We start from the raw sequence: 26,854 nt of genomic DNA, 5'->3' as shown, positions 1-26,854 counted from the left end.
CCTATCCCGGCTGGAAAGGAGCCGACCTCGGGCCCGTCCGCCCCACGGCGGCTGCGCGTGGGGAGCTTCGGCGTCTGTGTTCCCAGCGTAGTGAAGTTATGACGGTGTGAGCCCCACTAGACCCAACAGCCCGCGGGCTAGCCGGCGCGTCCGCCTGCGAGAGGGAACACAAAGGACAGTGCGGACACCAAGAGCTGTGGGAGGAACGGCCGGCACACACCCAGACGGGCAGGCGACTCACTACACCTGCCTGACACTGCGGTCGGTACGTCCCTCCCCTGCACCGTCCGGAGCGAGCTGCGGGTGCGCCGCCCGGCGCGGGGGCCGGAACTTCCGGTCGGGCCCCACTTCCGAATGGGGCGGGGCTTCCGGGCGGGGCTTCGGGATAGTCGGGGTGCTTGTGCTGTAGTCGGGACCCCGGTAGCACGTGGCAGGCGTGGCTGGCCCGCTTCTGCGCGGTTTGCCAGGCTGGGATCCGCGCAGGGGCAGTTGGATAGGCCGCGGGTAAAGCCCTCTCTGTGCCGTTCCTGTCCCACCTCAGGCGGGCGGCTTCCGGTGGCGCTGAGAGCTCGGCGCGCGGCGGTCATGGACTACCGGCGGCTGCTGATGAGCCGGGTGGTCCCCGGGCAGTTCGACGATGCGGATTCCTCCGACAGGTAGACGGACGTAGAGCACACCGACCCTGTTCGGATTCTGCTCTCTCCCTCTCCGCCCTCTCGGGGAGTTGACACTGATTTGTGGTTTACAGGGAGGCTGGTGGTTCATCACTCAGTCTTTTGCTTCTTTGTGCATTCCAGTCGGCACAAAAATTGCGGCAGAGTTGAAAGCCACTTTTCGAGGAAGTCAGCGGTTCCCAGGTCACTCAGCGTCGCTCAAAGGCAGAGTTGGGAATAGTGATTGCAAACAAAGGATTTTGCGGTTTATCTGCATTCAGCGTTCAACAAATGTTTATTGGGCACTTACTGTGTCCCATGTTCTTTCCTTGGTACTGGAGATAATGACGAACAAGACGAAGCAACTCTCTGCTGTCATGGAACTTTACCTTCTACTAGGGAGGGCATACCATTAAAAAAATCAAATGATATATACCATGCAGATGACTACAATAGGTTGGTATACTAAGTAATAACTGAATGGCCAGGGAAGGGTTAAGTCCAGATTTGAATGACAAGGAGCTAATCTTGGGAAGAACGGAAGGAACTGCATTTCAGGCGGAGTGACAAGTACAGATGTCTGACGGTGGAATCCTTCTTAGCTGTGTAAGGAAGACCACCAGGAGGCCTAGAGCAACAGTGGAGGTAGTGAGAAGGGGCCAGATTATGTAGAGCTTTACAAGGAATACTAAACAGTCGAAATTATTCTAGGTCTTATATTAATAAAAAGACATGGGAGAATTTAGCAGAGGAGTGACATCGTCTGATTTATAATTTATGGGAATCATTCTGTGTAGAAGATGGTTATGGAGGGCAAGCTTGGAACAGAGAGACCAGTTCAAAAGTAATGAAGTAATCACATTCAAAGATGGAAGAAACTAGAGCTCAGGTCCTAGAGATATGTCTGAAGGTAGAAGTGGTAGGGTTTGGCGGTGGATTGGATGTGGGAACTGAGGAAAGAGGAATGAAGGATTACTCCTACCTAAAAGTAAAATGAAACATAGAATTGTTTTGAAATTCTGAAAAAATGGTTTGTACTTTCTGTTTATAGTAAGGATTCAATACATGTAGATTTTATTAATCAGTTGGGGATATTTTCAGTAAATGCTTGTTGACTGCTTTTTGTGTGTCAGGTCTAGTTTTAGGTGGTAAGTATATATTGGTAAACACCCTGATTGACACAGAGCTTGCACTCAACCGGGAAAACTGATAATAAATATTAATAATTAGACAAATTATATGTATTAGAATTGAGTAAGTAGTACAAAGGAGAAATGGGTGAAGAATAGGAAAAACTTCCCTGAGCAACTGACAGTAAGATGATATTGGAAGGGTGGGTAGGGTTTAGCCAGAGAAATGGGAAGGGCATTCCAATTTTCTGGTTACAGATCAATTTACAAAAGGCCTTAGGCAAGAAGTTAAGCAGGAAGAAGAAACATAGCCAGTGTAGCTGGTAATCGTTAATGGTAGTGAGAGTGCACTAATTTACCATTAAGTGCAAGATATTGTGAGGATAACTCAGTGGTCCTCCACTGGGGGTGATTTTGTCATCCTCACCGCACCCCCAGGGGACTTTTGGCAATTTCTGACATTTTTTTTGGTCACAACTGGAGTTGGTGGTGCACTAGTAGTATGTGGTAGAGAGAGACCAGAGATGCTGCTTAACATCTATGTTGTATGAAACAGTCTCACACAACAAAGAATTATCTGGCTGAGGTTGAGAAGCCTGTGTGCAAATGCAGTTATAACTTTAACATGTCACCCTAGGTTATTGGCAACTAAAGTATCAATTTATGGATTATATTCAAGAAGTCCTAGTAAATAGCAGGCATTTAGTGATTATTTTGTTTTCTTTCTACCCATGTCTGTGGGGATTTGGAGCCCTCCTAGCCGTGACTAATTAATAAATCTGAATTTACTTAAACTCATGTCTGACTGTTAAGCTGGTAGTGCATATTATCAGTTGTTGAATATGGTTTCTGTCTCTATTCTCTACATGAGAGGTCAGAACTGGCAAGGAACCCTTTTAAATTTGGCCTGCAGTTGTATTTTGTTTGATATGCACAGTGTTTTGTAAAAAGTAAATATGTCAATTAAGTGGAAGATTTTACACAAAAATCCAGATTTTTGGCTTCTCTTTAAAAACTAAGAAGATCTGGGCCTGAATGCTCACATAGGGGAGAGGAGTGGGGAAAAGACCTTACCAATTGTGTTTCCTTTACCCTGGACCTCTTCTCCCAGTTGGACAGTCCCCACTTCTGCTGTCTTATAAATTGAACATTCCTTCTCTTCATGAACAAGGGTGCTTTGGAGTTTTTTGTAACACATATCTTGATACAAGCTCCTTTTGTTGCAAATGGTATTGAGTTCAGGGTAAGGCTGCATTAGACTTATTCCCAAATTTTGTCAGAAAGCTTTTCTTTCTCTGAAAATAACTCTGCGAATGATTTTCCTAGAGTCAAATCTGGTGTACTCATCAAAGTTAGTTTATTCAACAGAGAAGAGAACAATGTAAATTCTAACTTCACCAAGGCAGAAGCGGATTTAACACTTGATGTACTTTTTCCCTAGTGGGCTTTGGGCATGGAGAATAAGCAACAACTGCAACAGAACTGAAAAACAGGAGAACTTGGTATTAAGAAAGCTTATTGTGAGATATAGTATAAAGAAACTTTTTAGATTTACTGTTTAGTTTATTATATCTTAATATGTGAGTTCAGTTAGATTATGTCTAAATATGCCAAAACATTCTTACTTCTAGTGAAAACACAGACTTGAAGATAATCAAAAAGGAGGATGACATTCTATTTAAAGACCTTCAAGGTAATGTGAGTGAGAAGAAGAATGAAGGTGAGATAGAAGATGAGGAGGAGGAGGATTATGATGATGACGATGATTGGGACTGGGATGAAGGAGTTGGAAAGCTCACCAAAGGTTATGCCTACAATGGAGGATGTAACCCACAGGTATTTTATAAATGATTCTATACATCTTATATCTTCTTTTTTAAAAAAACATTTTGTGATTCTCGAACAGCTGAAAGATTTTCTTCAGGTTATATTGTCCTATAGCCCTGGCCTTTATTGATTTTCACTCTTTATCCGTGCTATATTTCTGATAATTTCCTGGGTGTGGATTCTTTCCAGAATCAATAAGTTAAAAAGAGTTATTTAAGGCATCATAAGATTATGAGCTTAAAAATCCATATAGGAAAGGACATGAATAGGCAGCTTACTACAAATCATTAATCATTAGTGAAGTGAAGAAGTTCAGCCTCATTAGTAATTAAGGAAATGCAGATTAATTTAGTATACATGACATTTTTTCACCTGTGAAACTGACAAAGACATGAAATATGTCATTTAATGTCAAGTAAATAGGTGTAATTATTTGTAGGATAAATTGGTATGCGATAAAAACTTTAAAAGTTTACAAACACTTTATTCAGCAATTCTAGGAATGTGCCAAAATTTAGTTACAAGAATGGTCCTCTAGGATAGTTTATGGTAGAAGAACATTGGAAACAACCTTGAACCTTGATTAAATTTACTGTAGAACTAATGCACACAATGGTCATTATGTAGCCACAGAATGCTTTGCAATGGAAGACTGTATTAATGACATGAGAATATGTTCACCATCATCTGCCATATGATAGATGGATATGTTGCAGCATCTACTGTATGCAACAAACAAGTTACCAAACCATGTAGATCCTGCTTCTCAAACTGGAAGTACCAACTATGTTAGGCGTTTGCAGAGCATAGGATTAACATGATACCTCTTCCTGGAGCATAAAGATTACTGAAAGATATGGAGGGGGGGGGAAACCGGTGATATTCCTTTGACTATTAAAGCAGCTATATCATGGACTAGATGCATGTGTTTTTTAAAAAAAAAAAAGAAAGAAAGAAAGATATTTCACAGTTCCTTGGGGTCTTGTTTTGGTAACTCCTCCCTTGATTCATGGTGAAGCTTCAAGCAATTTCAACATAGAGCATAATGCCTTTTTTTTTTGAGACAGAATCTCGCTTTGTTGCCCAGGCTAGAGTGAGTGCTGTGGCGTCAGCCTAGCTCACAGCAACCTCAAACTCCTGGGCTCAAGCAATCCTACTGCCTCAGCCTCCCTAGTAGCTGGGACTACAGGCAGCCCCACCATGGCCAGCTAATTTTTTCTGTATATATTAGTTGGCCAATTAATTTCTTTCTATTTATAGTAGAGATGGGGGTCTCACTCTTGCTCAAGCTGGTTTCAAACTCCTGACCTTGAGCAATCTGCCCGCCTCTGCCTCCCAGAGAGCTAGGATTACAGGCGTGAGCCACTGCACCCGGCCCATAATGCCTTTTAAGAAAGTTTGGGGGCTGGATGCGGTGGCTCCACCTGTAATCCTAGCACTCTGGGAGGTCAAGGCAGGCGGATCGCTCAAGATCAGTTCAAAACCAGCCTGAGCAAGAGCAAGACCCTGTCTCTACTAAAAATAGAAAAAAATTAATTGGCCAACTAAAAATATATAGAAAAAATTAGCTGGACATAGTGACACATGCCTGTAGTCCCAGCTACTCGGGAGGCTGAGGCAGGAGGATTGCTTGAGCCCAGGACTTTAAGGTTGCTGTGAGGTAGGCTGATGCCATGACACTCTAGCCCAGGCAACAGAGTGAGACTCTGACTCAAAAAAAAAAAAGAAAGAAAGTTTGGGGAAAAAAACTGGAAGTATATGTGTTTAAATGTTATCATTGGGTACTGGGATTATAGGTGATTAAAATTTTGTCTACATTTTCTACTGTGAACATGTGTTATCTTAATTTAAAAACTATTTTAAAAGGTTAATGGAATTTTAAGTTCTATGCAAATAAGAAATAACTCAACCACAGTGTTCCATGTTTAGATAAGAGGATTGAATCAATAATTGTTATAGACCCTTTTTTATCTATTGTGCTCTTATTTAAGTGTTTTGGATGTCATCTCTCCTTTTTTCTCCTTTTTGCCATTATTTAAGTTGTGCATAGTACCAATCTAAGGGCTAAGCCTCATACTTAAATCTTTCCCTTTCTTGAGCTATTGGGCCCAAAATTAACTTCTGAACCAGTTTGTTTTTTTGGTTTTTTTTTGAACCAGTTTAATGTTCATCTTAGTTCTTTTATTATACCTGATGGAGATAAATGAACATTCTCAAATTTTAAATCTATAAAGTCAAATTAGAAAAATACATATAATTTTAATTTATTTTTAATAATAGGAATACGTCATAGAGAAGTAAAGAAAAAACAACAGATTATGCAGACCCTTTTAGCCAGCAGCTTTAACCTCTATTTTAAATGCCTTTTAAAAAAAATTTCACGAGCAAATTTGATTGATTCTTACCATAGGTTACTCTTCTTAGTATGGATGCTTTAATAGCTAACTGTGAACTAAAATACCATGTGATCATGAACTTTAGGTTTGTGTTTACAACTAGTGCCTTAGACACGGGAATTCATTTCTTCTAGGCAAATCGACAGATTTCCAACTGCAGTTCAGCCAAAATGTCTACTCCAGCAGACAAGGTCTTACGGAAATTTGAGAATAAAATTAATCTAGGTGAGTTTACAAAATATATTACCTTACTGGGCTATGAGGAAATTCTTCACAAACCAGTGTTATGCAGTTTTATTAGATCAAGAAATTAATACATTCAAGTGTTATTGATTCAATAATAATGTTTAGAGAAAATAAAACTTTAAGTGATTTAGAAACATGGCTTCAAGGGAAGACTTTAGTTTGTCCTTTTTTAGTTCTGTTTTCTCACCCTGTAGGAATGTGAAGTTACAGATGCGTATTCAAGTTATTGTCTGTTCTATATTAGATTTTTTGGTAGTAGGGTCATCTTGTAGTAGGATGTTAAAAATGAGTTTTTTAGTTACATTTTGTTTTACTGGAGACTTTATGTAAGTTAATTATTTAGTGAGTTGTTTAATGCAGGGAATCAGAATGTTGATTTGAATCATCACCTCCTAAAAAATGTAAGGCCATATTTCTATTGTTGTAGACCTCACTTGTTATTATCAACTTAGCACAGTGTCTCTTGTATAAGCTGTCAATGCATGCTGAATTAATATAAGTATTTAAGGGTCTTCATTGTCCATCATAGACCTATAACTTGAAGTGAAACTAAAGTTTTTAGAATTAACGTGGAATTCAGGCAGTTATATTATCTGTATTAGTCATACAGAATATTAACAAGTGTCTGAAATTTAACCTACAGATATAATCTTTTTGAGGAATTTCTGCATCTATAATTCTGTGGTTCAAAAGTTATACCTGTAGTAATGAAAGTAACACTTTTTATGAAGGAATCACAACTTAGTTCTTGCCTTTAAAAACATTAAAATTTTTTTTCATTACTAAAATATATTCTATCTATAATAAAACATTTAGGAAGTATAGAAGAGAAGGAAGAGGGGAGAAGTATCCTATTCACCAAAACTGTTAATAATGTCTTTTTATGAGGATCTAGCACCTCTTGTATTATCCTGGATAGAGCCGGAACCCATTCTTCTAAGTGAAATATCCCAAGAATGGACAAATAAGCACCACATGTACTCACCATCAAATTGGTTTTAACTAATCAACCCTAAGTGCACATATAGCAATAACATTCATCAGGTGTCAGGCAGATGGGAGGGGGGAGGAGGGGATGGGTATATACATACCTAATGGGTGCGGTGCGGACCATTGGGGGGGTGGGGATGGACACGCCTGAGGGGCAAGGGCAATATACATAACCTAAACATTTGTACCTCCATAATATGCTGAAATAAAAAAGAAAAAAAAATGTCTTTTTGTTTTACATATTATTTACATTGTGGGTTTCTTATATTTTTAGATAAGCTAAATGTTACGGATTCTGTCATAAATAAAGTTGCCGAAAAGTCTAGACAAAAGGAAGCAGATATGTAAGTAATATTTTAATGATAAAACATGGGTGATAAGGACTAAGTATCATCTTGGTCATAATTCTTTTACAAAGGATGTTCATTTATATACTTAAACCAATTTCTGTTTGTTTCACCTTAAATCAGGGTAGCCAATGCCTTTGTAAATTGAAAATATTAAATGAATCTTCTTAAGAAAATATATGGTGGCTGGGTGCCATCTGTGGCTTACGCCTGTAATCCTAGCATTTTGGGAGGCTGAGGTGGAGGATTACTTGAGGCTAGGAGTTCAAGACCATACTGAGCAATGCAGTAAGACCCCATCTCTATAAAAAAATTTAAAAATTCGCTTAGCATGGTGGTGTGTGTGATCCCAGCTACTCGGGAGGCTGAGGCAGGAGGATCACTTGAGCCCCCAGGAGTTTGAGGTTGCTGCGAACAAGGCTGATACCATGGCACTCTAGCCAGGGCAATAGAGTAAGACCCTGTGTCAAGAAAAGAAAAAAATACATAGTAAAACTATAATCTTGTGAAATTGACAGATGTGCTCTCATTAGAGTAATAGTGTTCATAGATTTCAGTTAAACTAAAATGTATAAAAATGCTCCTTTTTTAAACCTTATTAAGAATTATTGGCAGGCCAAGGTGGACATATTGTTTGAGCTCGGGAGTTCGAGACCAGCCTGAACAAGAGCAAGACCTATCTCTACTGAAAATAGAAAGAAATTAACTGAACAACTAAAAATATATAGAAAATTTAGCCAGGCATAGTGGTGCATGCCTGTAGTCCCAGCTCCTCAGGAGGCTGAGGCAGGAAGATTGTTTGAGCCTAGGACTTTGAGGTTGCTGTGAGCTAGGCTGACTCAGCACTCTAGCTCGGGCAACAGAGTGAGACTTTGTCTCAAAAAAATAAATAGATAAATAAAAAGAATTATTTCTTTTCATGAAATATTTTTTTAAAATTCAAGGGAAGACTAAAAACTAAATAATGATATAACTGAGAACTGATTTTGTTTACAGTTCTGTTCTCAAGTCATTATCTAAGATCTGGTTAATTTCTCTTATATGCTAATAACTATAAAGTATAATCACTATATAATAGAAGATTTCATTAAGATCATACATCAGTTCTCAGTTATATCTCAGTTATATAGTGAAGAATCTACAATCAGATCATAAAATCTGTTATTAAAGAAACTAGGAATTTTCATGAAATAAAGTACATTTAGAAGTTTTTCTTCGGCTTCTCACTGATTTTTGAATATGTCAACTGCACTTTTTTGTTTTTGGTTAGGTATCGCATCAAAGATAAAGCAGACAGAGCAACGGTAGAACAGGTACCGTTTAAATTTATTGCAAGCTCTTATTTTAAATTAGCATTTCTTTTCTCTTTGTAGTTTGCTTTCCTCTTTCTTGCTTAATGCTAATGTTGCTTAAAATTACTTCTATATAAAATTACTCCTTTTTGTAGTTTTGAGTTTAGAGATCTACGTTTTGCTTTATAATAGGATTATTGGTAGATTACCATGGCCATGCAAAGCCACCTTTCTTACGGGAAGCAGAGAAATTATTAGACCAGGAATCTTTCTTAAGTGTTGCTGGAATTTTATGAGCTTTCCCAGAAGATAGGTTGGGTATCTGCCACAAAGCAGGGGGGTGTAGGTATGAGAGAGAAAGAGAGGCAGGTAATGCTTTCAAATTTCCAATTAGAAATTCTTTTTTTGTTGTTGTTTAGAAATTATGCTTATTTTATTTTTGCTATTCAAGAAGTAGAAAAATGTTTCCCTAATTTTTGTCCTGATTGGAAGTTAGCAATGGCTCACATTTTTGATGTGAGGAAAGTAATAAAAAAGGTCAGAACATCGCTATTGCCACTTCTCTCCCCTTCCCTTACACTTACACACAAAGACACATTTTGGAATAGTAGCCCTTTTTACCATCAGATCCTTGATTTAAGACGTAAGCACCCTTTCTCTCATACCTCAGTCATAGCACCTAAGCTGAGATCCAGAACTATCGGTGCAGTTAAAGAATTCCACCATTGGGCAGAATCAGGGGCTGGGGCCTAGGTCTTCATTGTCCAATTCATTTTGTGTGATTCATTTCTGTGGTTGAAAATAAAATACAGTCCACCTCAGAAAGATGAGGCAGCTTTAAGCTTCAAAGACCGTAAAATAACCTAGGCAGAAAATCCTTTTTTCTCTTTCAAAATTAATTTTGAATGGTCAAGTATATGGCTTGAATCTTAAGCTGTCTTTTAAAAATATATACTTGTCCATAAATTTGTCATTTCTTTTTTCCCATTTTGTTCTTAGGCCATTTGGTATGTCGCTATTTCCTATGCTCTTCACTTGTCTAACTACCAGTTTTGCAGAAAGGCAGGTCTCTACCTAGATTCCTGTACTCAACCAGCTGACTTCCCCTCTTTGCTTACTGTTGCAGTAGCAAGGGAATAGAAATCAGTGCCTATTCAACTCGCTCTCTCTTCCTTCTTCAGTTGCAATGGCTGTGGGTTGGCTTTTAATCTTGCAGTCTTCCAAGGTTATTTTGTTTATAGCCTTAGGTTTCTGGCATGACCAGAGCCAGCTCTTTGAAGCATAGACCCTAAAGTATTATACTGTCTTACCCCAGGAACTGGAGGGCCCACATGAGCCAGGAGGTCCTATTGGCAGGTGTCCCTTGAAATTGCATTCAATATTTGGCTACTTAGTTTCGGAGATGGATAAGAACAGATCTTAAATTCATTGCCTTCCGTTTGTTAAAGAGGACTTTGAAATCCTTTTTACTGAAAATCAACTACTGTGACTTGGAAGGAGACTTACCCTGATTTACTCATCTATAATGGCAGAGGTCTGCAGATTCGTGAAAGAGCCAACTGATAAATATTTTAGGCATGTGGCTCACATTCACATAGAGTTCCTGTTGAATATTCTTTTTTTTTTTTTTTTTTTTTTACTAAGCAGCTCTTATAAAAATATAAAACCAATTCTTAGTTTGCTATAGAAAAACAAGCAGTGGCCTGGACTTGGTCCATGGGCTGTAGGGTGCTGACCCCTGGTTTAAAGACAGAAGAATTCTGCCAGAATTCATTTTTATTCAGCAAAGCTGAGCCTTTGGAGAGCCTTTTGTAATGCAGTAACCACTGAGCATTTGAGATGTGGCTAGCCTGAATCAAGATGTGCAGTAAATATGAAAGGGATTTGAAGACATAGTATAAAAAATAATGGGATTTGAAGACATAGTATAAAAAAAAAAGGTTAAATAACTCACTAAAGACTTTTTATATTGATACATGTTGAAATGGTAGCATTGATATATTGGGTTAAATAAAATACTAAACTAATTTCATTTGTTTCTTTTAATGTGGTGACTACAAAATATACTATTACTTACATAGTTTGCATTATATTTCTGTATTTCATTAACTATATTTCTATTAGCTAACGTTGGCTAAGAGTCAATTTCTGTTTCTCTTGGGCTTGGTAGACTTTGAGTTCCATGACTGGATAAACTTGTTGGTTTGTCGTCTCTGGTTCCTTTGACTTTTACCTCACATTTTATTTGTTAAAAATCAGAGTGAATAAAAGCGCCATAATAGTGACTCACTACTCTCTTGTAGTCAACGAGAATAGCTCTTAAGTTTAGTAATTGTCACAGGATTTAATGAGAAGTTTTGGTACCATCTTTGTGAGTTTTTAATTTTTTGCATTTCTTTTTAGGTGTTGGATCCCAGAACACGAATGATTTTGTTCAAGATGTTGACTAGAGGAATCATATCAGAGATAAATGGCTGCATTAGCACGGGGAAAGAAGTGAGCTTTTCTTTGGATGACTGAATGCTCTCATGTTAGTTTTCTTATTTCAGATACCAAGTGAAACTAAGGCACTTAGTAAATGCATTGTGCCTTTAAAAAGAAAAACAAAACAAAACCATAACACAGGTCAAGAGACTTTAATACAATGTTTCTGAAACTGGCTTTATTAATATTTATGGCTAGGTAGAAGGTCGTGCACATAACCATGCCTTTTCACTACCATTAATGCATTGAGTCTAATTAGTTGTGCCCAGCAATAAGCTTAGGTGGTCAACTTATTACAGGCCTGAATCCTAATCAAAACATTACTAATGGAGGAGGGGGTTTATGGTCTCATTTCTATGAGTCAGTGAGTCTTTTCTCATTTTTTTCTTTATATATAGATATAGAGAAGGACAGACATGGTGTTCTTTAATTAGCAGCTTATTCTGTGGGAAGCAGTTCTCAGTAAAATTCAATTTATAAATTATGAGATGTAAGAACGTATTTAAATATTTTCTGTACACTTGAGATATTAAAAAGTTTGAAACCACTTATCCCATATGGGGATCCCATATTTTATTGACAGTATTGTGTTGCTTAATGACGGACACTTCTGAGACATGTATCGTTAGGCAATTTTGTTGTTGTGTGAACATCATAGAGTGTAATTACACAAACCTAGGTGGTATAGCCTGCTATACCTAGGCTATATAGTATAGCCTACTGCTCTTATGCTGCAAAATTATATCGCATGTTATTGTACTGAATACTGTAGGCAATTATAGCATAAGTATTTATATATCTAAACATAGGAAAGGTACAATAAAAATACAGTATTATAATCTTATGAGACCACCATCATATGTGGCTGTGGTTGGCTGCAGTGTCATGATGCAGTACATGACTATGTGTATTGGAGACATATTTACTGTTCCTTTTGATAAGGTGCTTCATATTTTAATTCACATCTTCAGAGGTAGTGTTGTTCTTTATGTATGTTATTTCAGCTCACTAGACTCTTGAGGTTAGAATCAAATAAGTTGAAAAAGTAAAAAAATGTTTGTAGTTATTAACACAAACTTCATTTTCCCTGTTTTTGACTTAAAATAGGCTAATGTCTACCATGCTAGCACAGCAAATGGAGACAGCAGAGCTATCAAAATTTATAAAACTTCTATTTTGGTGTTCAAAGACCGGGATAAGTATGTAAGTGGGGAATTCAGGTGAGCTCAGATTCTTTCCCCTACCCCAAAGTTGGTTTCATTTCTGTTTCCTAAAACATTAAAACAGAATAATGGAATGATTGAAGTAACAAATACTTTTCTTGTTCAAGGTTTCGTCATGGCTATTGTAAAGGAAACCCTAGAAAAATGGTGAAAACTTGGGCAGAAAAAGAAATGAGGAACTTAATCAGGTGACTATCTGAGTTGTATTTATGTCTGTGTTGTGCCCTGCTTGTCACCTTGGGCCCTTCCTGCCAGCAGATCCTAGTGTGGGTCTGCCCAAATGTAGGAACCGCTTAGACTTCTTAGGGGCCATTCAGTGCTACTAGATCTGCTGAAGTAAGCCATAGAAACAAATTTCTGGACAAATAAGAACTACTTATTCTATTTTCTATTCTAAGAATCCATTACAGAAAAATTCTGGCATGATCATTTTTATTCAGCAAGACTAGATACCTTGGAGAGTCTTGTAAGCCATGTGAAAACATTTAGGTTGTCCTGAGGATAATAAGGAACTGTCTGTTACAGGATGTTAGGCAGAATAGTGACACAATTAGGTGGTGATAATGATGTGTCACTTTGTAATAAAATCTTGTTAGGTCCTAAACTCTTTATCATAGTTTCCTTTTCCTATTTCAGTATAGTTTGGACACATTTACATAGTCTTTGTTTGTGCTAACACCTATTTATCAGGTAAAGGCCTCTTACCTAGTTGAGATCAAATTTCTTTAAAATTTTGGAGGTTTTTTTTTTCTTTTTTTCAGTCTTTTAACTTCTTACATGCTGTACACAGGTGGTATACATTGGACAGTTTAGTATTAATTAAGCAAGTACTACTTATTTTGAAAGTCCTGAAATCTTGTGCTCAGCTAGCTTTTAGGTATGGGTCCAGCTATTTTTATGAAGCATTTTTTCAGTCTGATCAACTCAAAGGCTAATTGTTGACATCTCTGTTCTATTTCATCAATTCTAAGATGCACATTTTTTTCACAGTTTTAACAATTCTAGAATTGGATTGGGTGGTTACAAGATATGGGATATAATAGTTTAATTACCAGTGTTTTGTCAGTTTACATGGTACATAATGGTAACACTTAAAAATCATTGCTGTCTTAGAGTTTATGAAATATAATAATAAAATTGAGAGGTCTTGGTGCTATCTCCTAACAGCAATATTAATCATGTGGGCTGTAGCTATTGAATTTATTTAGATGCCTTTTCAAGTTTTCAATTGTTCTTTTATCTGTGAAAATGTCACAGGCTAAACACAGCAGAGATACCATGTCCAGAACCAATAATGCTAAGAAGTCATGTTCTTGTTATGGGTTTCATTGGTAAAGATGACATGTAAGTATTTGGAGGGCCTAATAATTACATTCTTAAAACTGTATTTTTTAAGTACTTTGAATTATCCAATATATAATACGAATATTTCCCATTTCAATGACTTTTTCACGAATCTTTCCTACTGTGTTAGAGTATAAGTGTTTTCAATTTATTCTACCTTTTAAAGTCCCAAAATGCTTCAGAATAACAGAAATGTAACCCTGTGTTTGAGGGATGTTTTATACAGTGTGTTGGGAAAACACCTGTTTGTTGGCAACTTCTTGGAATGGTTTATCTGTCATGAGACAAATTGTCCCACACATGGTGCACACGATGAGTCGTAGGAGAATAACACATGTAGCAGTGTAGTGTAAAGCAAGAAAACTTGTTCTTGGTCATTTTATCTTAGTTGTTTATTTTATTTTTATTCAAGGCCTGCACCACTCTTGAAAAACGTCCAGTTATCAGAATCCAAGGCTCGGGAGTTGTATCTACAGGTCATTCAGTACATGAGAAGAATGTATCAGGATGCCAGACTCGTCCATGCGGATCTCAGTGAATTTAACATGCTGTGAGTATGTTTTGTCTCTTAGAAACCACCCATAAGTCATTTCATATCCATTAAAACAACAAAACCCCAACCCAAGAAGTCATACTATATGCTAAAATTTTAAAGTTGGCTTCCACATGGTAACCTGGTAAGATATGGTCCCTGCCTTCAGTGACCTTACTACAGAATTGACCACTTTGATTAACAGAGTTAATGGACTTTGGAAATGTTGTTAGTTTTCATCTCTTAATAGTCAAGGTGGCCTCTTATCTACCTTGGTCACTTTATGAATTACTTCTCTTGCTCTTTTTTTTTTTGAGACAGAGTCTCACTCTGTTGCCCGGGCTACAGTACCGTGGCATCAGCCTAGCTCACAGCAACCTCAAACTCCAGGGCTCAAGCAATCCTTCTGCCTTAGCCTCCCGAGTAGCTGGAGCTACAGGCATGCACCACCATGCCCGGCTAATTTTTTCTATATGTATTTAGTTGGCCAATTAATTTCTTTCTATTTTTAGTAGAGACAGGGTCTCGCTTTTGCTCAGGCTGGTTTCGAACTGCTGACCTTAAGTGATCCGGCTGCCTTGGCCTCCCAGAGTGCTAGGATTATAGACGTGAGCCACCGTGCCTGGCCTCTTGCTCTTAAAGGTAGAATTTTTAAAAACAAAAAAAATGTAGTAAAGTTGTAGTATCTCAAAGCCTCTGTATCTGTGTCCCAAAAGGTACCATGGTGGAGATGTGTACATCATTGATGTTTCTCAGTCCGTGGAGCATGACCACCCACATGCCTTGGAGTTCTTGAGAAAAGACTGTGCCAACGTCAACGGTGAGTGGAAATATGGCATGTTTTAGTTCTGTACTCAGTTAAGCTGTTTGGTATAAGATTTTGTCACTAAATTGGTGCAGTGACACTTAAACCAAATTATTTGGCGCAGTGACACTTAAACCATTTGCTGGGAGGTGGTATATATTTTTATCTCCTTGTTTTTCTATAAAGTTGTTGGAATGTAAAAGCTATCATTAACGTTTGTAAAAGCTATCATTAACGTTTTTCCTTCTGACAGATTTCTTTTTGAAGCACAGCGTAGCTGTCATGACTGTGCGGGAGCTCTTTGAATTTGTCACAGATCCGTCCATCACACATGAGAACATGGATGCTTATCTCTCAAAGGTAATAAGGGAGAGGAAGGAAAGCACAGAAAATAGCAGTACAGGCTCAGTATCCCTTATCCAAAATGCTTGGGACCAGAAGTGTTCCAGATTTTGGATTTTTCCCATTTTTGAAATATTTGTATTATTCTTACCTGAGTTGAATATCCCAAATCCGAAAGTCTAAAATGCAAAATATTCCAGTGATTATTTCCTTTTTTTTTTTTTTTTGAGACAGAGTCTCACTGTGTTGCCCAGACTAGAGTGCCGTGGCGTCAGCCTAGCTCACAGCAACCTCAAACTCCTAGGCTCAAGCGATCCTCCTGCCTCAGCCTCCCAAGTAGCTGGGACTACAGGCATGTGCCACCATGCACAGCTGATTTTTTCTATATATATCAGTTGGCCAATTAATTTCTTTCTATTTATAGTAGAGATGGGGTCTCGCTCTTGCTCAGGCTGGTTTCGAACTCCTGACCTCGAGCAATCCGCCGCCTCGGCCTCCCAGAGTGCTAGGATTACAGGGGTGAGCCACCGCACCCGGCCTCCAGTGATTATTTCCTTTGAGCGTCACGTTGGTGCTCAAAAGGTTTCGGATTTTGGAGCATTTCAGATTGTGGATTTTCAGATTTGGGGTGCTCGACCCAAATCCAAATTTTTATTTGTATGACACTTCTGAGGAACTCAGCTTGTATAGTGTGATTTATTCATTTTGACAGCTTCCTAAGACCTGTTCCTTCTGATTTCACAGATGAACAATCAAAAACAGAGCAAAACATCCAATGGCAGAGCAAGGTTTCTTTCCTTCCCCCTCCCCCCTCAATGAGTGACCTTGGCAGCCAGGTTCCTTGACTTCAATCATCTGCCAGATTACATAGACTGTCAGAGTTCATGAATCTTTAGTAAGAAACTTACTCGTTTTTTGGTCATTAATCCTTTCTCTTTGTAACTCAGGGGCCTTTCTGAATATAGAATTTTTCAAAATTGTAAAGTACACATAAAGAAATTTACTTTTTTAACCATTTTTACATGTGCAGTTCAGTGATACTGAGTACATTCATATTGCTATGCAGCCATCGCCATTGTCCATCTCCACAACTTTCTCATCATCCCAAACAAAAACTGTGTACGCTTTAAACAACTCCCCAGCCCCTGGCAACCACCCTTCTACTTTCTGTCTTTATGAATTCGACTACTCTAGGTACCTTTTGTAAGTAGAATCATACAATGTTTGTCTTTCCATGACTGGCATATTTCACTGAACGTAATGTCCTCAAGGTTCATCCATGTTGCAGCATATGACAGGATTTCTTTCCTTTTTGAGGCTGAATAATAGTCAGTGTACATGTATACCACATTTTGTTTGTACATTCACCTGTCAGTGGACACTTATGTTGCATAAGCCTTTTTGCTGTTGGGAATAAGCTGCTGTGAACATGGGCATATAAATATCTCTCCAAGTCTCTGCTTTCAGTTCTTTTGAAAATCTACCCAGAAGTGGAATTGCTGGATCAAATGGTATTTCTAGTTTTAAGTTTTCGTGAAACCCCCATATTGTTTTCTGTAGCAGCTGCCTCATTTTACATTCCCATCAACATTGCACAAGCGTTCTAATTTCTCCACATCTTCACCAGCACTTCTTATTTTCTGTTTTTTCTGTCTCTACACCCTCACTAACACCTGTTATTTTCTGAGTTTTGTTTTGTTAGTAAGAGACAGCATCTTACTTGCTGTGTTACCCAGGCTGGAGTACAGTGGCTATTCACAGCTGTCATCATAGCTCACTACAGCCTCAAACTCCTGGCCCCAGGTGCTTCTTCTGCCTCAGCTTCTCAAGCAGCTGGGACTACAAGTACACACCATTGTGCCCAGCCTTTTTTTTTTTTTTTTTTTTTGACAGTGAGATACCATCTCATACCTGTTAGGGTCTCATTGTGGTTTTGGTTTGCATTTCCTTGATGATTAGTGATGTTGAGCATCTTTTCCTATGCTTCTTGGCCATTGGCATATCTTTTTTGGAGAAATGTCTATTCAAGTCATTTTTTTAGTCATGTGGTTTGAGTTTTTTGCTATTGAGTTAGTTGTAGGAGTTCTTTATGTTTTCTGGATATTAACCCTTTATCAGATATATGATGTGCAAATATATCTTCCCATTCCATGGATTGCTTTTTCATTCTCTTGATTGCCTGCTTTGCACAGAAGTTTTTAATTTTGCTATAGTCGAGCTTATCTATGTTTACTTTTGTCACTGAATCATAGAATTTTGAACATTTGGCACATATGCTCCTACACAGGTTTTCAGGTTTTATCCTACCTTTTCATATTTTCCCTTTTCCCTAGAATGCCTTCCCATTTCCGCCTTTGCTCAACTTGCTCTGCCTGGTGAACTTTATTTACTTATTTATTTATTTAATTTTTTTTTTGAGACAGAGTCTCGTTCTGTTGCCCATGGTAGAGTGCCATGGCATCAGCCTAGCTCACAGCAACCTCAAACTCCTGGGCTCAAGGGATCCCCCTGCCTCAGCCTCCCAAGTAGCTGGAACTACAGGCATGGGCCACCACACCCGGCCTGCCTGGTGAACTTTAAATCTCAGTTCAGAAAGCTTTCTCCAGGTGAAATTTGGCAGAAAACATTGTTTTGATAGGTATATTTTCATATTACATAAGTACAAGACAAGTAGTCATACTGTGTTCTTATACTACATTCTTTTTAATTCTGTCATCCTCTACTAGATTATAAATTCTTATGGGACAGGAGTTTTATTGTGTATCACCTGTACCCATTCAATACCTGGCACGTATGTCAATTAAATCAATAAATATCACATCATTTTTATTGCTAAACTCTTTGACACTGATTTTAGTGTCTACACTTAAAAAAAACCCTACTCCCATTATTCTTTCCTTTCTTCTATATGAAGTAGAGAATAGATACTCAATTTTTACAAGCCAAAAGAACCCTTTAGAATCTTCCTCACCACCTTAATTTCAGTCACTGTTTGCTCAAAGAGCTTCCTTTGGTGGTTTTTGCTGCAGGAGCCTTAGAGCCATATACTCAAGGTTTATGGGCAGTCAGCCTTATTTGTGATTTCCTTCACCAACTGCTCAGGAATTAGGGATGGTTCTTTCAATCCTTGGGTCTCAGTTTTCCTTTAGTAAATACTTTTGCTAATTATTTAAAAATTAGGAAAAGTAGTATTACTTTTGAAGAAGGGGGGCTAGGGATTCCCCTAGTCTACAAAAGAAGAGTTTGATTTATTCTGTTCCTTTTGGGTTGACAGCAGCCTTTGTGGGGAGGTCTGGCTAGAGAACTCACCTGCACCATTAGAGTTCACTCAGTGCTTTCAGAAGTGGTGAAGAGGTCGTACTTGTAAAGGTTAGAGCAAGTTTGTACTTAAATTGGGAAATGCATGTGTCTTCTGTAGGTTGAATGTAAAGGAAAGTAATTTTTGTTTTCTTTCCAAGGCCATGGAAATAGCATCTCAAAGGACCAAGGAAGAAAGGTCTAACCAAGATCATGTGGATGAAGAGGTAGGATTTATTATCCATTCACAGCCTTAGAAAACACTTATGTTTTGAGGTCTTTTTTTTATCTGTTGCTAGAGCATGAACTTGATTTTAATAGATAAGCAATTTTTTAAATGTTAGTATTTCCTTGAGATATAGTACATAATTTAACTGAGCCAAGTTGCATAATTTATATTCCATTATATGAGTCCACTCAACAACCTGTTATATTAGCTTATTGTCCTGGATGGAAAAAAAATTTTTAAGCTCCTATTAGGGTATATGAATGAAGAAGGAAAAGCTTGTTTTTAATTTGCAAATGTGAATTTTTAAATTACTTATGTCATTTAAAATTCTAGAAGTTAAGTTCTAGTTAATTCTAGAAGTATTGTAGATTTTAAATATTTATGCTTTGATAAAAATAACATTAGTTTAGTCTAGGCAGGGAATCAGGGTATGTTTTTATGAAGGATCCATAGTAGGCACTTTTTCTTAATTCTCACAGCTCTTAGGGTGATGGATGAGTATGAGGTACCCTGTGTTTACCAGCAGCTCTCGGCTTGTTTTCAGTTAGGTGATTTCCCACGTAAGAACATGCTTCTTTGTAAAGCATAGCCAGGCGGTGCTTTCCGACTGTAACTTCATACCTTTCCCTCCTACTCAGAAAAGCTTTTAGGAATGTAAATGAACGGGACAAAGTGTTATTCTAAGGATAACTTTGAATCTGCTATCATGGTTCTTTTTCTTCCTTTTTTTTTTTTGAGACAGAGTCTCGCTTTGTTGCCCAGGCTAGAGTGAGTGCCGTGGTGTCAGGCTAGCTCACAGCAACCTCAGTCTCCTGGGCTCAAGCAATCCTCCTGCCTCAGCCTCCCGAGTAGCTGGGACTACAGGCATCTGCCACCATGCCCGGCTAATTTTTTTCTATATATATTAGTTGGCCAATTAATTTCTTTCTATTTATAGTAGAGACGGGGTTTCGCTCTTGCTCAGGCTGGTTTCGAACTCCTGACCTCAAGCAATCCGCTTGCCTCGGCCTCTTTCTTCCTTAAAATAAGTTATATGCAAAATTTAGTGTTTTACCATTAGTAATATAACTTTTAACACACCACATAGCAGGTGTCACACCAGCGCGTGCAGACAGTGTGGCTGAGAATCATGTTGGAAATGATGAAGAATGTAGATTCCTCTGTGACTTGATGGGGCGAGGGTATCCTGCTGCATGAATGTCAGAAGTGTGTGAATAACAGTTTTGATTTTGTTTCTCCTCTCTGCTAGGTGTTTAAGCGAGCATATATTCCTAGAACCTTGAATGAAGTAAAAAATTATGAGAGGGATATGGATATAATGATGAAATTGAAGGAAGAGGACATGGCCATGAATGCCCAACAAGACAATGTAAGTAGCTTGGTTTGTATGTAGCAAGCAGATTGATGAAAGAAAGAGACTGTCCCAAACCTGTTTGAGCCATTGAAGTTCCTCTGATCTTGAATGCTGGCTTCTGAGCTAGTGAGATAACTGGTTCCCTTTGCATTAACATGTCCTCTGTACACATTGGATGTAAAGGGAATTCATTGGTATTTATAAGAGTAAAGGGAATTCATTGGTATTTATAAGAGTGGGTGACACAAATGAGTCCAACAGACTATAATTACAAAAAAAGGAAGATTAATATAGAAGTCTAGGTTAATGGTGTAAATGGTTATTATACTAAATCTATTAACATATATTTTTCTTAAATTAACATTTCAGGAAAAATTTATTTCTGTTAAAAGTGCCAGTTGGTAAATATTTTAGGCTTTGCAAGCCAAGAAAAAAAACTGAGGCAGTTGGCCAGGCACAGTGGCTAGGATTACAGTGGTCTGTAATCCTAGCACTCTGGGAGGCCAAGGCGGGTGGATTGCTTGAGGTCAGGAGTTTGAAACCAGTCTGAGCAAGAGCGAGACCCCATCTCTACTATAAATAGAAAGAAATTAATTGGCCAGCTAATATATAGAGAAAAAATTAGCCGGGCATGGTGGCGCATGCCTGTAGTCCCAGCTACTCGGGAGGCTGAGGCATGAGCATTGCTTAAGCCTAGGAGTTTGAGGTTGCTGTGAGCTAGGCTGATGCCACAGCACTCACTCTAGCCTGGGCAACAAAGCGAGACTCTGTCTCAAAAAAAAAAAAAATTGAGGCAATTGACATAACAAGAGAGAGTTTTTATTCATGAAATTAGAAGTACTTCAATAATAATTGAATATAACTTTTTATAATACAGGTCTACTAAAAAGAGAACAATAGAATTATTGGGGGAGGGCACAGATAACATTTCACTCAATTGGAGTTCAGTTAGCGTTTGCCATCATCAAATAGATTGCAAATATTTATCTGTAAAAACTACCAGGTAGCTAGTTGGATTTGGCTTGTGGGCCTGGTATGCCTGGTGGGTGTGAATAACATCCATATTATAAACTTTGTGTTACTATGAGATAAATTTTTGATACCTTTTTATAATCACAGAGATATAAATTAGCCCACAGTGTTCTTAATAGGTGCAATGTGTGTATTTCACTGGCTAGCTTTATATTGATTCTTGTCTTTTTCTTTTCGGTTACAAGATTCTATACCAAACTGTCACAGGATTGAAGAAAGATTTATCAGGAGTTCAGAAGGTATGAGGAACATGTGTTACTGTTTATGTGAAAACTCTTTTAAAGGATATAAAATGTAAAGTATTATTAGAATTAAATTACTTTCAGAGTGTATAGGCATTTTCAAAAATGTCCTTTTGTGTTCTTTCTAACCGCGATAGTGAAATTTGGAGATTGATGGATTTCTCATTCTGTCTCTGAATTGTTCTGTTGTAGGTGAGGCATTTTGTATCTTAGTCTTCATTGGTGAAGTTATTAAGGATGGCCATGTGCTTCTTGATAGTTTTTTTTACAACCAGCTTAGAGAAAGTGTGGAATGTGGCCTCATACCAGTGTGTAGCTTGTGGAAGAGCAGCATCAGGTGTTTAGCAGTCGTATCGTGCTGGATTCCTGCAGTGCTCTTTTTTCTTAAAACAATCTGTTTTGTTTTACATTTTGGAAGGGCAGGAATTAAGTAATTTTAACTTAGGCAGTAATAAAGGCAGGCCTTATGTTTTTTGATCTTCTAATTAAAAGCTTCAGTGAAGGATCACAGTTTGCTTTTTGAGAATTGTGTCTTTTCTGTGGGAAGAATTGATTTAAGGGAATTCCAGCATTTTGCATTTCTGAGTTTTATATAACAGGTATTATAGAGAAGGTGTGCTTTGGATTCCAGAGCAAGAAGATTTTGTGGCCATTAGCCCACTAGCTAGAAAATCTTTTTGTACAATTGTCTTTTAAAGATGTGGTTTTATTTTATAAGAAGGAAACCTCACTCTTTTAAAAACTTCCTGCTGCTTGAAAAACTTCAAATTTCAGGAAAAAATGAAAATTTCTCATTCGGATATTATTTTCTCTCTCAATTGGATTAGCTTATTGCTAGAAATGTGGTTTACAGGAAAGTAGCTGTGAAGTTGTCCAACTAAATAGTTATTTTTGACTCTATGCATATTTCATATCCTTCCAAATCCCAGCTCAATCCTCCTGATTCGCTGGAAGAAGCAGAACAGTTCTGCTATTGATCTGAGTCACCCAGTAAAGCCCTGGCTCCTTCATTTGGCTATGTTCATGAGCCTGGCTGTTGTGGCTACTTTCAAGCTGCTTCTCTGATGTTGATTCTGTTGTTTTGATATTTCAGTACAGGACGTTATTTTTCAAAGTATACCTGCAAGGCTAAAACCTGAAATCTGGCATTAACACATTTAATAACTACAGATAACTAATTAGTTTAGAATAACATGGTTCTGTGATCATTTCAAGGTCCCTGCGCTCCTAGAAAATCAAATTAAGGAAAAGACTTGTTCTGATTCAGAAGATGCTAGAAGCTCTGAGTGCTCTGACACAGACTCTGAAGAACAAGGAGACCATGCCCATCCTAAGAAATACACCACTGACCCTGACATTGATAAAAAGGTTAGCCAAGAACTTACGTTTCTTTGTCTTCAATGTGCTAGCATGGCCACTCTCATTGTTCTTTGTTCAAGGATCTAGCTAGATTATGATGGCTGAAAACATTATTAATAAGTACTTCTAATTGTAATTTTAATACGTATGTGTGAACTTTGCTTTTGGTAGTAACATCATCTAGAGATTGGGCTGCTATTAAAAGCTCTGTAGGCACTGCATAAAAAGACAACGCACTAAATTCAGTACGTTGATTAAAAATGATTATCATTCACATGAAGTACAAATGATATTGGAGTTGACTCGTGGTAAAATACTGAAGAGCCACGTCAGGGAGGATTCACAGCCTAGCCTGATATTTGCAGATATGCAAGACTGTATAGTACTCCCTCTTTATTCATGGTTTCACTTTCTACTGTTTTGGTTATGGTCAACCACAGTCTGAAAATATTAAATAGAAAATTCCAGAAATAATTTGTAAGTTTTAAATTGCTTGCCATTCTGAGTATTGGGACAAAGTCTCTCACTGTCTTGCTCCCTCCTGTCTGGGACGTCAGTCATCCCTTAGTCCAGCATCTCCACTCTGTCCGTGCTCCCCTCCTGTCAGTCACTCAGTAGCCATCTGGTCATCAGATGAACTGTTGCGTGGTGTTGCAGTATTTGTGTTTGGGTAACCCGTATGTTACTTAACCAATGGCCCTAAAGCACAAGAATGGTGATGTTGGCAATTCAGAGAAGCCATAAAGTGTTTCCTTTAAGGGAAAAAGGTGAAAGTTTTCAACTTAAAGTAAGAAAAATAATATTATGCTGAGGATGCTAAGAGATTCAGAAAGAATGAATCTTCTATCTGTCAAATTGTGAAGAAGAAAAAAAGAAATTAATGCTGGCTTTACTGTCACACCTCCAGCTTCAAAAGTTATGGACATAGTGTGTGATAGATAAGTGCTTAGTTAAGATGGAAAAAGCAGGCCAGATGTGGTAATCTGTAATCCTAGCACTCTGGGAGGCCGAGGTGGGAGGATTGCTTGAGGTCAGGAGTTTAAGATCAACTTGGCCAACACAGCAAGACTTCACCTCTAAACACACACACTTGTGTGCACACACACAAAATAAATAAAATTTTAAAATGCATTAAAAAAAGTCTCAAGATCCAAATTTAATAAGTTTTAAAAGATTAAGCTAAGACAGAAAAATAGTAGTGACATAGCCATCATATATCATTCAATCAGCAGTGTCTCTTAAGTCTAGGGTTAGGGGTTAAAGGGATATATATGTGAGCCACCACACCCAGCCTAGATCCTAAGACTTTTAAGAGACGTACTCAATTGCTAGTACAATTTCTCTGTATGTCTACTAGAAACAAATATTTTGCTTCTTTCCTACCTTTGTTTCTTGTTAGAATATGGAATTTGTTAAAAAATAATAAAATAATAAGTAGTTGCAAACATTTAATAACACCCTCAGGGATATTTGTGTTTGGTGGTTTTCAAATTTCCATTAAGAAAGCTCAAAGACAATTTTCATCCCAAGTTCTACCAACAACCCATAATCATTTTCATTTTTAATGTTATACTCATTTTTATCCTATATATTTTATTTTGTCATAATACTGATAAGATTACTGTGAATTAAATTTGTTTTTTACATGTTGTTTGTTTTTTATAGGAAAGAAAAAAGATGGTCAAGGAAGCCCAGAGAGAGAAAAGAAGAAACAAAATTCCTAAACATGTGAAAAAAAGGAAGGAGAAGACAGCCAAGACCAAAAGGGGCAAATAGAATGAGAACTGTACTGTGTACAGTCATTTTCCAGCAGTTATTTTTCTTACTTGAACTCTAAGCTGCATCTGGAAGATAGCTTATTGATTTTAACCAAATTGTTCTTAAGGTACTATGAAGATCGATTCAAGAGCTTTCATTGTAAAATCTCTAGGCTATAGAGTCTAGATCCAGTCACTGACTCTGTCTCGGGTTGACAGGATTTACTTAAGCTACGATTTTAATGAAGAACTTTGTACATTTTTATTTTTATATTTTTTCTCCTGCAGATATGTTTTTAGAAGCATCATAAATATTTAAATGTCATGAACATCCACAACATTTATGTAAGTGTAAAGGCACTTTGGACAAATTTGGGAAAATTGATTTTGCTTTCTTTGTACATGCCAAAGACCCATCTGACATGTGATTATAAGGCCATGTTGTGTAAAAGGAGTTTTACTTACAAAAGAATTCACTTGGCTATTGATGTAATCCTTCACTGCAGCTCTGCTCTTGGGTGCATCGATGATCATTTGTAATGTGCTTACACTTCATCTTTTTGGAGCTAGGGCCTCTTAGTTCATAAGGTATTTTACATTCAACCATTTGACATGTTCATTTATTTATCAAATATTTGAGTATTTTAGGTGTTGGGGATACAGCAGGAAACAAAACAGACAAAAATGACTACCTTTAAGTAGTTTGCGTTTTAATAGGAAGATAAGACATTAAGCAAAATAAGTAAAAAACACTATCATCAGGTGATAAATTCTGTGAAGAGAAATAATGCATAGAAGAGAGTGCCTGGGGAAGGTGGGGGTTTGCAATTTAAAATTAGGTTCCTGGAAAGGCCACTCTGAGAGGCAATACTGGAGCAGAGACTTGAAGGTCAGTCATGTGCGTATCAGAAGGGAAGAGCATTATAGGCAAAGCAAGCTGCAAGGACAGAAGCCCTGAGGCAGAAGTGTGCTTGACATGTTCCAGAAATAGGAGGCTAGAGGATCATAATCAGCGCAAATCGTCCTAGATGAAATCAGATAGTACATGGTAGGGGAGGGTTTTGAGCAGAGGTATGATACATTAGATTTCTGTTTTAAAAAGGATCGCTCTGGGTCGGGCGTGGTGGCTCATGCACTCTGGGAGGTAGAGGTTGGCAGATCGCTCAAGGTCAGGAGTTTGAAACCAGCCTGAGCAAGAGCGAGACCCCCGTCTCTACTAAAAATAGAAAGAAATTAATTGGCCAACTAAAAATATATATATATATAAAAAAAATTTAGCTGGGCATAGTGGTGCATGCCTATAGACCCAGCCACTCAGGCTGAGACAGAAGGATTGCTTGAGCCCAGGAGTTGGAGGTTGCTGTGAGCTAGGCTGACACCATAGCACTCTAGCCCGGGCAATAGAGTGAGACTCTATCTCAAAAAAAAAAAGGGATCACTCTGGCCTCTGTGGAGAATTGACCAGGAAGCAAGGGTGTTGGATGTGTTTATTGTAGTAACCCAAGTTAGAGATGCTGATGGCTTGGTCTGAGGCTGCAGCAGCAGACATGGAGAGAAGTGGTTGGACGTGCTCAGGGAAGAGATGAGTATGAGAGCAAGAGTGAAGGGTAACCGACTGTAGGGTTTGTGACCTAAGAAGCCACAACTAGAGTTGCTACTTAATTGTGATGGGAAAGAATGTGGGTGGAGCAGGTTTGGAGGTAGAAGGGTAAGATGAAATAAAAGCTTATATTGCAACATAGCACAAATATTGGAAGACATTATCGGTTTAGTTTTCAAAAAAATCTTTACCATATACTGAATGTTAGAAATGACTGTTGTAGCTTTGTATTTAGAAATGATTTCTGTAAATAAACCTCTACTTTCCACTTAAAACAGAAGCTTGCACCTGCTTATTTGATGGTAAGTTATTTGAGGAAATTGACCTCTTTATTATGTTTATATCTGCCCTCCCTGATTTTAAAGTTAAAAAT

The 26,854-nt window shown here is 38.0% G+C and overlaps 1 protein-coding gene across 4 annotated transcripts; it reads left to right on the top strand.

The window, feature by feature from the left end:
* The first annotated feature begins 11 nt into the window (after positions 1 to 11).
* On the top strand, positions 12 to 26,761 carry RIOK1 (RIO kinase 1). Of its 4 annotated transcripts, XM_076010470.1 has the most exons (18): positions 12 to 265; positions 542 to 656; positions 3,415 to 3,619; positions 6,141 to 6,231; positions 7,517 to 7,586; positions 8,860 to 8,902; positions 11,285 to 11,377; positions 12,473 to 12,585; positions 12,696 to 12,776; positions 13,846 to 13,932; positions 14,345 to 14,482; positions 15,181 to 15,284; positions 15,523 to 15,629; positions 19,070 to 19,135; positions 20,387 to 20,506; positions 21,709 to 21,762; positions 22,981 to 23,133; positions 24,790 to 26,761. In XM_076010470.1, the coding sequence occupies exons 2-18, from the start codon at positions 586 to 588 to the stop codon at positions 24,898 to 24,900; spliced, it is 1,707 nt and encodes a 568-aa protein (XP_075866585.1). In that variant the 5' UTR covers positions 12 to 265; positions 542 to 585; the 3' UTR covers positions 24,901 to 26,761. The 4 variants fall into 4 exon arrangements, with proteins under 4 accessions (XP_075866585.1, XP_012609052.2, XP_012609051.2 ...); XM_012753598.2 differs by lacking the exon at positions 542 to 656; XM_012753597.3 differs by having other exon boundaries at positions 12 to 656.
* The last annotated feature ends 93 nt before the right edge of the window (positions 26,762 to 26,854 follow it).

The sequence above is a fragment of the Microcebus murinus genome, chromosome 15 (assembly GCF_040939455.1).
Source record: "Microcebus murinus isolate Inina chromosome 15, M.murinus_Inina_mat1.0, whole genome shotgun sequence".
In the NCBI taxonomy this organism is placed as follows: domain Eukaryota; kingdom Metazoa; phylum Chordata; class Mammalia; order Primates; family Cheirogaleidae; genus Microcebus; species Microcebus murinus.
Note: the sequence above shows the minus strand (reverse complement) of the source record. Positions and strands in the feature narration are given on the sequence as shown.